The sequence below is a fragment of the Mytilus edulis genome, chromosome 10 (assembly GCF_963676685.1).
Source record: "Mytilus edulis chromosome 10, xbMytEdul2.2, whole genome shotgun sequence".
NCBI lineage: Eukaryota > Metazoa > Mollusca > Bivalvia > Mytilida > Mytilidae > Mytilus > Mytilus edulis.
The window spans coordinates 56,801,381-56,813,538 of NC_092353.1; the positions used below are offsets into that span (position 1 = coordinate 56,801,381).

Sequence of the window (12,158 nt, forward strand, 5' to 3'; positions counted from 1 at the left end):
GAATTACTTGAGTTAAGTTTAAATCCCTCCCAATGAATACGTTTGACTAAGATTAACGTCCTTACGCAGGCAAAATTGACCATTCACGCAAGACGCAAATCTGAAGTCAATTCATAAATAAATGAACATCTGAATAAATAGAATAACTCCGAAAAAAAACCGTATAATAAACCCCTTAATATATATGATATATAATAGTATATTCAAGTATGAAGGCACCGGCTGTGTAGAAAACAATTCCTTATTCACAACAAGTCTATGCATGGACTTGTAAAAAAAAAAAACTAATACGTAAATTTACAACATAAAACAACCTATCAATGAATACGACTTTTTATTAAAACAATCTATGCAAATATTCAAATTTGCCAACATACAGAAACAAAGGTTTCGTACCCCCCTATCTTAACAAAGTATCAGTTCATGACACACAATGACTGTAAATAGTCCAAATTCCGTTATTCCCCACATATATAAAATAGTTCTTCAGCATAACGCATCCTTGCTGCAGTCAAGAATATTATTCACAAGCGTAGTTTCTGACCTGGGTCAGGAGTCAGAATCAAACTTTCAACATACAGATTGTTCATAGAAATAAATCCACCAATATAATCGTTCGACTATAGTTATACTTCGCAGATAAGTTGGCACGACAAATACATACACTGTCGGCAAGGTAAAAAAAAAAACATTACGAAATAAACTTTTTTTTTTTTATTTTCTTTTTATGAACATGAAATGAATGATAACAACATTATGTTACACAGCCGGTGAAAAATCTGACAAGCTATACAATTATTATACAAGCTCAGCCTTCCACTGTCGCTACCAATTTTCTCGAGAGAAAAAAAAATCAAAGTAATGAGGTGCGGAAGTTCGAAAATGAAATGAAAGGTCCTAAAGCTAGCAAATCGGGGGGACTCTAGTAAAGCTGGGTCCCTACGTGGGCGCCAATGCAACGTAAATGGGTTTTCGTGTATAAACGTATTCTCATTCATAATCTGTCTCATGACATTATACCCCGCTAGCTCAGCCGTTTACGTTACTGGTAGAGAGGGTTCGGCCTGTGCTTTCGCTCCAGGACTTCTGACTGCATACTGACAATACAACGAAACAATAAATTCAATAAGTGACAGGTATACGAAACCTAAAAATGACCAGTGATGACGATTTGCCAAGCAATGTATTTGCTCATATAACAAATGACCAAAATTCATAAAACAGTTTCATATTTAATAGACAAAGACAACATATGAATACATAAATATCGTGGTATCTCCATGTGAAATTATCAATTCAGAATTTCAATACACTTTCACAATTCCCTCTATTTATTCTGGAACGGAAACGTAAATTTAACATTTTAGAACTGTTTGACTACGAGACCGAAAAGAAATATATCAAATGTAAAGAAATAAATATTTAAGTCAAACATCGAAATACAAAATAAATTGAAATTTTTAAGTACAACTTACCAGTACGAAAGTTTTCCCCAATCTAAAGAAATACTGCCCTGACGAGGTTTAAATATCCAAGTCTGGACATTGAGTTCAAGCACAAGATAAACGATCCCCGCGAAAAAGTGACCGGACAACTATAGTTATATATAGTATCTAAAAATAGAAAAAGGGGAATTTACGATGACCCACAAACGTTACAATATATTGGTTTCAGAACTTAACATTTATTTAATCAATTTCATTGATTGATATCGAACTGTCAAATTACAAGAACATTTGTTGATGCATGATCATTTTCGAGTGTAAATTTTGTATGCTGATATTTTTTTATTATTCCAGATTTTAGACTCTGTGGTTAGACTTGGAAACATCTACACAAAGCTGGTAGCAGAAGGCTGTGTTCTTTTCTCACAGTGGCATGTCAAATTCCTTTGCGACAAAACAAGGAAAGCCTGCGCTTTTATCAATTTTGGATTCGGGGAAGATAAACACACCCTAAAAGGGAGAATCGACGATACAAATGAAGATGTCAGCTCCATAATTCCAAAACTAGCAAAATTTCTTGAACAGTGTCACAAAAAATGGCTGGATTATATTGATGAAAGGAGAGAAAAATATTACTTGTTGAATTTCTTCACAGTAGACCAAATGGTCATTCTACAACAGGAACTGGTCAAACTAGGGACAGAAGTTGACCCTTCTGTACTCATATTTCCTATGTTGTCTGCTGTAAAACAGGGCTGTACCAAGGAAGATCTTGTGAGAGCCATGTCTGCTGCCAAGGAAGATGTAGACAAGTTAGATTCACAGAGAGAAGAGCAAATGGAAGAAGAAAATCAAGCTGAAGCAATGGATGCTGAGAATGAAGCAGACGATGTCAAAATAGCTAAATTCTTAGAAGTAATGACAAAATCTTATCCAATAGAATTAGTCAGAGAGGCCCTGAAACATGTATCTCCAGACGACATTGATGAAGGTTAGTTTTGTAAAAAAGTTTTTTGAAATCTTGTCAGATTTTATCATTGGTCACTTGCAAAAAAAATACTATTGACCAGAAAATTGATTTGGAGCTAGTATTTAAGGTTCATTTTGCTCTAAAACTTTTTAAAGGAAAATTAAAGTTTTAAAGATCTGATGTTATAACCAGAATTCAATTTGCAGAAATATTTATTGTTCAATTTCTATGGTTTATTCTACTATTGTTATAAAATCTTGTGAAATTTCAAAAAGAGGATGTAAAAAACGCTAGGAATATATGAAAAATAGAAAGTCGCCTTATTTTATTTCCATTGAAGGTTTGGTATGGTGTATGGACAATGAAGAAACATTTGTACCAGAAGAACAAGGTAGACAATCACCAGTCATGACTGAACCAATAGAGAAAGAGATAAACTACACTGGCTGGACACAAACTGGACAGTCACTAGCATCAATTACTGCAAGCCTTGTCAGTCAGCTTGATGTTGAGTCAAAGTAAGAACATTTCTTAGGTGTAGAATAGAAAAGACATTAACTTTTTATTAATTTTACATTAAATTCAAACTTTACAAAACCTATAGCTAGGATCTGAATTGATATGAATTAAAAACTAAAATTTCATAAAACTTAAACAAAAGTCATTAGAATTCCTTTATGGAAATTTTTATGATACAATTATAATGAAACCCTTATTGGTGTTTAGACAGAAACATACTGTACTGAAATGTGAAAATTTGAGATGGTTTGGTATAGATAAGTTGATTTGGTCAAGAACTTTGTGTAATGCAAACAGCTTCTTATCCAAATTACTCAATGCTTGTTTGTTCCCATAGTCCATTTTCTGATGAGAGAATCCCTTACTTAATAGTTCAGTAATAATTTATAGCTACATAAGGTTACTGGAATTCCTTATCACTGTTAATGCATTGTTGACATGCATTGTATGCATACATTTACACATAAATAAAGAATTTAAGAAATTTCTGAATCAGAAACTGTTAATGACTTTGTATAAAATATATTTTGCAGAGAGAATTCAGTTGACAAATTAGTCAAAGCTTTAGAAGACTTGTGGAACACATTCCTGAACTCTATATCATCCAGTGTATCAGATTATCTTAGTGTAGAACATCTTGGATTGATTCTGAACAGACTTGCTGAACAAGGTATAAAGATAAAAGACATAAGAATTATCAATTAAAGAAGATGTTGGATCTGTGTCATTGAGACAGCAAATAAACAACACAAACATGACATCTGAAACATTGAATCATGTGTCAAGTTCTGAATCAGTCTGAATTTAGACAAGTCAGTTTAGATGAAAAACATTTTTTACTTTAAAAAAATATAAAAGGAAAGTAAAATTGAGAATGGAAATGGGGAATGTGCCAAAGAGACAACAACCCGCCCATAAAAAAAAACAACAGCAGAAGGCCACCAACAGGTCTTCAATGTAGCGAGAAATTCCCGCACCCGGAGGCGTCCTTCAGCTGGCCCCATAACAAATATATACTAGTTCAGTGAAAAAGTGTTTTTATGGTAAAAGAAATCCATAGAATGTATTAAATACAAACAGATTTCAATAAAATAAAGAAAAATTTACAATTGTTATTTTTAGTAGTATTTATAAGAGTTATTAAAGGCACCATTATGACAAATGTAAAACAATTCATAAAAAAAAACTAATGGCTTAAATTATGTACAAAACTATGAAAGAAAAACATATGATATTCACCAACAATCAACAAGTTCCCTTTTTCTGTAACTCAATATTTTAGCCTTTTTCAGAAAAAATTGTCGTTGACAGAACATTTTTACCCAGCTTCAAGGCAGGAGAACCAAATCTGATTATTTGTCCACAGAGTAAGTCTTTTTAACGTTTAATGAATGCATATAAAAATTCAGCTGAAGAATAGACAGAGAAATTGTTCAGATTGGTATGTTACCTCATAGATTAGAAACAAGTTTTTTCATCAATAAATTATAAATTGATTTTTTTTTCTGTGAACTGAAAAACCAGGAAATGACTGTAAGTCATTTTCTGGCCAATTGAATCTGTTCATAGCTGGGACAATGTTTTGTATTTGTAACCTGGACTGTCATGATTTTATTTACTCACAGCTGGGAACATGAAGCCTTGCTTATGAGAACTGCTACATGAATTAGTCTGTTAAGCAGAATCTTTGGAAGTTCTTAAAAACAGACATTTTATTTTATATAGATTAGACCGTTGGTTTTCCCTTTTAAATGGTTTTACACTAGTAATTTTGGGGCACTTTATAGCTTGTTGTTCGGTGTGAGCCAAGGCTCCGTGTTGAAGGCCGTACATTGACCTATAATAGTTTACTTTTTTTAAATTGTTATTTGAATGGAGAGTTGTCTCATTGGCACTCACACCACATCTTCCTATATCTAATTATCAGCAGTGTCAATCTGTCAAAGTAATAGTTGCGAATGACTGTTAATGTTGTTAACAGTTACAGTAAGTAAAAAAATAATTGTAACAAACAGAAAGACATTTCTTCTCATGTAAAATATGTGCTGTTAAAAAACTTGAAGCAATTTTGAACTTTGCTGAGGATCTTGTTTTACCTAATAGATGTATTTAAAATGTGCTTGATCAATTTGAAGTAACTGCAATTTAATTTTGTAAACGGTGTTAAATAACTTCAAGTAAATAAAGTGAAAAATTACATTATTTCTTATACATTTTATTTCAGGTGAGATATACAACACTGTATTGTCAGTCTACAGCCATGAAGATGACCGACCACTGCCACAGTCAGATGAAGTGTTACTCTGTACACCACAGACAACACTGGATATGGTAAATATAAATTAATATACTCCAAACTGTGAAGTAGCAAATTAGGAAATAGTTCTTGACGAATCATATAAAAAAGAAGATGTGGTATGATTGCCAATGAGACAACTGTCCACAAGAGACCAAAATGACACAGATATTAACAACTATAGATCACTGTATGGCCTTCAACAATGAGCAAAGCCCATACAGTCAGTATTTGTCATATCTGTTTACAGATCTAGATGCTTACACTAAATACAAGATTAAATTTTGTGATTTTGGTAAAATCAGCTTACAGATAAATGCATCACATATCAGAATGCCATTCTTATTGTTACTTAAATCTCACCCATTCTAATTGTTCACATTAATAAAAATCTCTGAATAATTTCTGAATTAAAAGTAGTATATTTTACTTGACAAAATCTAGAGAGCGTTTATATTTAATTTTGTCCTTTCAGATAGAGATATTTTGGAGGAGGTCTTTGTTTGCTGACAACAGTAAAGTACATTGTTTAGTGAATGCTGATCTATTGGATTATGATGTGAGTGATAGAGGGGAGAGAACTCTGGAAAGACTTATGAAAAATGCTGAAAGCAAAGGTAATGAAAAAGAAGCAAAAATATATGATGAAATTGTTGTTTCATATATAAAATCATTATGTTATACTTTAAAAGTATATGGTGTGATAGAATGTATTTGTTGTTATTCATACAGATTTTAGATTTATTTAACAATAATAACAAGAATGTGAGTGGTAGAATTGTTTTCATGCAACACATGAAAGATTTATGTCATGTGTTTTCATGCTAAAAGGGTGTGATATTCACTGCATTACATGAAAGTAGACAAACATTTACTGTAATATAATTATTTTCAGGTATGTCAGTACTTTTATTTTTTTTGTGTTTAAATTGTTATGCATTTGTCATTTCGAGGCCTTTTGCTGACTACATAAAATGGATTTTGCTCATTTTTGAAGGTGGTACACTGACTTATCGTTGTTAATTTCTTCTACCGGTATGCTATTTGGTCTTTTGTGGAGAGTTATCTCATTGGCAATTATACCATATCTTCTTATTTATATATTATATCCTTCTTATACAGTCTCATACAAGAAAATGAAGATTGTGGAAATTATTATACCACATCTTCTTATTTATATATTATATCCTTCTTATACAGTCTCATACAAGAAAATGAAGAGTGTGGAAATTAAAATTATTTGTTGTATTTTAGGAATGAAATATAGACTAGTTGTGATCTGTAGTAGTGAGAACGAGTATAAGTCCAGAGTAGTAGCAGCTCTAGACAAGTACCATAGACCACAGTTACCAATAGATGTACCCAATGTTAGGAAATATCTGCTTACAAAGTTGAAGGTTGAGAAGTCTACAACAGGAGTAAGACCAGCTTCAGCTGTAGATTTTGAAAGGTTAGGTTATATCATAACCGACAGATAGTGTATTGGTTTATGTATTTTTTAATCCATTTAGTATAATGCTTAAGTTAATTTATTCAGTTCTTTTGGTTTGAAATATTTTAACTGCATCTTGTATGAAAAAGACTGAATTTCAATATTTTTAGTTTTAAAAGTGATTTAATTAAAAAGTTGATCATTTAAATGAGTTGTATTTTGATTTTACTGTTTTGATTTTACTGTTTTGAGAACCATTCTTTGACTTTTTATAATTTTTTTTGCTTCTCTGGCAAAGTTTTTTTTCCTTTAACATGCTATTTGCTCATATTCGTTACTATTTTTAAAGAGGTACTTCTTAATACATTGATTCTCATTTGATTTACAGATGCAGCGTTAGAATTGTTAAATCTTGGAGAGCAGGGGTTGGAAAGACATTGTACAAGAAGAGAATGGTAGCAGATTTGTATAAACTCGTACCTAACATTCCAAGAAGAATGTCCAGTAATGTCACTATTCCACTTCATGAAAAAGCCATTAGCACAAATGACATTATGGACATATTCCTACAAGAGACACTACCTCCACGATGTCACGAGCCTCGGATATTCCATATTGATATTTCACATGAAGTAGGTCTTTCTCTTATCAGAACAAAAATTAAGAATTAGTAAAAGCAGGAATATTTCAATTGCAGCTTTTAAGTTAAAGACCATATGAGAGAAAAGAAAGGAATGTGTAAAAATGGTGATGAAACTAACTGAGACAGAAGGATGTAAAGATAATAATCAAAAGGAAAAAAATTCATTTCAATTAACTAAAATAATATGTAAACATGTAAGCTGTATTGTATGGAAATCAACCTTATGCACATGAATATCAATACATCTGTAAACTTATTTCGGGTTGAAAAAATCTCTATTCACAGTCAGTAGCTGTTTGAAAACTGAGTTGATATTAAAACCCACCAAACAGACTGAAATTCGTCTTTTATTTCATAATTGAATGTTCCAAAATAAATCAAAGTCTTATTTATACATGTATATTTACATGTATATATATGTACACTTACATACACAGCTACTTTTGCATAGGTACTATTTCTGTACTAAAAATATGCAGTACTGGAAATTTACTTTTAATATTTAGTACCATTTCTTTACTTTAAAATTATGGTAATATTTAGGTACTTGTATTTTACAGTACTTGATTTGCACTAAATATTTTTTTACAGAAATAATACAATATTCCATGTTTGAAAATCATAACTTTGAGAGATTTGAAAAAGAAAAATCTTGCAAAATGCTGAAAATGTAAGGGTAGTAACCAAAAATCTGTAGTACCTAAATTTCAAGTACAAATACAGTACTGTAAAATACAGGTACCTAAATATTACGATACTTTTGAAGTAACACAATAGTACTGAATATTAAAAGTAAATTTCCAGTACTACAAATTTTTAGTACAGAAATAGTACCTACGCAAAAGTAGCTGTGTGTGGTAGATTTCTATCCCATGCAGCTCACATATTAAATGAACAGGGAAAACAATTGTTTGGTAAATATACCATCATGAAATGTGCTGTAATGACCAATGACACAACAATCTAGGAGAGTTCAAATGACCTATATTTAAGCAATAGAATAGGCAAAACACTAACCATATATTGTGGATTAATTATTTTTCATGGGATACCAATTTTCGTCGGTGTTTTGTGGGTACAGACAAACCACGAATTTAAATGTTCATTGAATTACAAATGTTCTAAAAGGTTGTATGCAGGGATGGCAAAACCACAAAATCAAATATCCACGAAATACAAGTTTGTCGTAATCCCCAAAATTTTGTACCTACAAAAATAAATGAATCCATAGTAGTCAGCAAATAAAAGGCCCTGATATGACATGAAGTTGTCATGAGAAAATTTTAACTAAAGAAATTGTTATTACAAAAATATTCAATCAGAAACATTATTTTTTTCTATTTCATTGACAGGTACAAGAAGGTGTAGATGCATTCCTGTTCCAGTTGTTAATATTAGGATGTCTAGGTCACAGTTCAGGACATGTGTGGAGAAGGTTAGATGTGGATTACTATATCATAGAGTCCATGCCTCTACTAGCCAGGAGTACAGATGCTAAAGTAAGAATGGCTTAAAAGTTATTGGGTTATTCAAGTTTTATTTTCCCATACCAGCATACCTTGAAATTGGTCATTACTCAAAATCAGGCACTATTTTGAATTGGGTTATCACTAGATATAAAGATACATAGTAGTTAAAGTTTATTGTCTCAACTTCATATAGAAAATATATACTAGTATATATATATATATTTATAAAAACCAAAGTTTGATTGGACATAATTATAATTACATTAGAGAGAAAAAAGTGAAAATGAATATATTTCATATGAGAGTTACCCAGTGATGCCTACATAAGGTTATCAATCTTTTAAAAGGCACAAGAAATGGATAGAAAATAATTGATGCTTGGTTTAAACAAAGTTGTGCCTGAAAATCCAAAATATTGCTTAATTATCTACACTATGTCTAAAATTTGCTTATCCTTTATTCAATAGTCTACATTTTGATAAATATTATATTTTCTAGTTGAAGTGTCTACACCATTGCCTAGACATACTACCACATTTGATGTGTAGATCTCCTCAGGAAAGTCTAGACATATTGACTGATGTCAGACGTCCCCCAGACTACACAGACCATGATAGGCTGTTTGATGGTATAGAATTTAAGAGTCCTACATTCCAGAGACCATATCAGTATCTTAAGAGACTGGATACTAATTGTAGATTAGATGATGTAAATGCTAACATTCCAGAAGAAGACAAGAAACAGTGTCTCAATACTTTGCTTAGGTTGGTTTATATGATTTCATATAGATATAAGAAAATGTGGTATGAGTGCCAATGAGGCAACTCTCCATCCAAGTCGCAATTTGTAAAAAAAGACAACATTAGAGGTCAAAGTATGGTCTTCAACAAGGAGCCTTGGCTCACACCTAACAACAAAATAATTAGTGTAAAACCATTCAACCTGGAAAACCAATGGTCTAATCTATAGACATTAGACATTAGACATTATTTTATTATACCAATCATGGGCCCTAGTCGGGCAAGATACAAAAACATCATAATACAATGATTATATAAACATTAGTGAAATACACAATAAGTTATACACAAATAATAAATTGATAATATGAGCAATGTAGGATATAATTATGGTAAGAGGCATTGAGTGTAATGAGGCCGATTTAATATTAAAAGAATATGATATAAAGTTTATTAATACGGAAACAAAAAAGTAAAAAAAGTAAAATTAGAACCGGGAATATAGTATCTCATTCTGCATTAGTTCTCCTCATGACCAGTGCACAGCAGTGAGGGACTTTTACATCACAACAATGCAAAGGTCATCAAGGGGAGATCCTTCAGAACTAGCTACAGATACATGAGATTACTCCAATAGTGATTCTCCTCATGACTAATGCACAGCAGCAAGGGTTGACATTGCTACTGGGCAATGTTCATCAAGGGACGGTGCTCTAGAACTCGCTATAGAGAAAATATAAAGTTCAAATTACAAGTAGTAGAGGGAGATAAATCCCATTAAAACTTTTCATATTTCTTAATGAACATGCATAATTCTGATAATAAATTCTCATCTTCATTATTCATTAACCATATCAGTTTTTGCTATATAAAAAAGAAAGAGAAACGAGAAACACTTATGAACCATATCAACAAACCACAACTACTGAACATCAGGTTCTTGACTAAGGACAGGTAGAAACAAATGCAGCAGGTTTAAATGTTTAAATAGGTATCAACCTTCACCTTTACCTGAAACAAAATTGTTACATCCCAACATAGAAAGACACACTATAAAAAATCAATTAAAATGCTAAACTCAATCAAAATGCATTGAAAGTCAATCATAGTGATTTGTGCAATATTCTGTTGACCTGAGAAATAGTTTTATCATTGTCGTAGGCCAAAGTCATTATCAGTTTTTTATGTCCATAACTACTCAAATCAGCAGACATCTCTACAAAATTGAATAATTTTTTGAAATCATCATATCAAAGAGTGACATTTTTAAATATTTAGAGATTGTTTAAATTTGATAGTGGGTAAAAATAATGACCAAACAAAAAATCTTGTAAAAATACAATCACTATTTCAAATGAATAAAAAATACTGCTTGTTGCAGTTGTAACTTTGAAGCCATTTAGTTATAAAGGATTCTTTGGCGATAATTCTCTTTACACTTAATATCTTATACTCCAAATCAATCTTCAAAAAACCAAAAACATGCCATTCAAACATTCTTTCTGTGAGAAATGATATCAATGTTAAAATTTATATATTTTAACCATTTTTCAGACATTGTGGTATAAGAGATCCTTCATGGTCAGAACTGCACCATTTTGTTAGTTTCCTGAACAAACAGTTACAAGATTTTGAAGTATCAGCTTTCTGTGGTTTAGCTGCTGTTGAAGATCTGCCAGGATTTGCCAAGTTTGTACTCAGATTCCTCATTCAGATGTCAAGGGTTAGTCAACTTTACTTAGTTTAAAATGTAGAAATAGGATTTTTTTTTAATGTAAGTTTTGTTTAATGTAAGTACAATGTATTTAAAATGATGTGCCTAAAAATTAATTTCTATTACAGCTGATTTCATTGAGTGTGTAGGTAAAGGTAATATCTTTGGTTAGCTTACTTGCTAGCTCTACCGTGAAGTCATTATTAGGTTAGATATACTACCCTCATTTGAAGTAGCCTAGTCCTACAGATAGATTGGAATAGCCTACTCTTAAAGGAGGGTAGTTTACCTAACGTTATAATGACTTCAGAGTTCAGGTTGCAATCAAGCTAACCAAATATATTACCTTTGTTTACACACTCAATGCAAATGGCTGTAATTTCAAAAACATAATAGACTTGGTGATATTTTGTTTAGTTTTTCAAAAAACATTCCAAGGTCCACATATGGATTTTAATATTCGACAAGTTTCTTTTGAGCTTAAATCATCCTTGAAAAAAATTGTATAAGTGACTTTCAATTATCTGCCCACAAAACAAGTCTCTAAATAACAAAATTAATATGTTTTGCAGGATTTCTCCACTAGATCCCTGAAGGTGAGTGAGGAGTCTCCTATACAGATGCTACAGAGACAGATCTCAGATGATGAAGAAGAAAACAAGGATGATGATAATGTTATACAACTCTATCAGATGAGACGTACATGGGAAACTAGGTATGATTATGAATTTTCAAATGCCAAAAAAAAAAAAAAAATCATTTTAAATTAAATAGGCCCAGGTAAATCTTGATATCAAAGACTAAATTATTTCAGTCCTTGGTGCATATTTGTTTTACATTTTGGCTGAATTCACAGATCAAAAGATAAATCTTTAACAATGGTCTCTAGTTTTATCACAATTTTACTGTTATTTACTGTTATTTTTGGTG

General features: G+C 31.5%; 1 protein-coding gene across 1 annotated transcript in view; it reads left to right on the forward strand.

The window, feature by feature from the left end:
* The window catches only part of LOC139492171 (E3 ubiquitin-protein ligase rnf213-alpha-like), a 124,237-nt gene that overhangs the window by 33,785 nt on the left and 78,294 nt on the right, over positions 1-12,158 (forward strand). The window contains exons 25-36 of the mRNA XM_071280324.1: positions 1,800-2,436; positions 2,756-2,933; positions 3,468-3,604; positions 4,227-4,301; positions 5,159-5,265; positions 5,706-5,847; positions 6,485-6,680; positions 7,051-7,294; positions 8,658-8,804; positions 9,273-9,538; positions 11,069-11,237; positions 11,801-11,943. Of these exons, the coding sequence (XP_071136425.1) occupies positions 1,800-2,436; positions 2,756-2,933; positions 3,468-3,604; positions 4,227-4,301; positions 5,159-5,265; positions 5,706-5,847; positions 6,485-6,680; positions 7,051-7,294; positions 8,658-8,804; positions 9,273-9,538; positions 11,069-11,237; positions 11,801-11,943 (2,441 nt within the window). The remainder of the gene's footprint in view (positions 1-1,799; positions 2,437-2,755; positions 2,934-3,467; positions 3,605-4,226; positions 4,302-5,158; positions 5,266-5,705; positions 5,848-6,484; positions 6,681-7,050; positions 7,295-8,657; positions 8,805-9,272; positions 9,539-11,068; positions 11,238-11,800; positions 11,944-12,158) is intronic.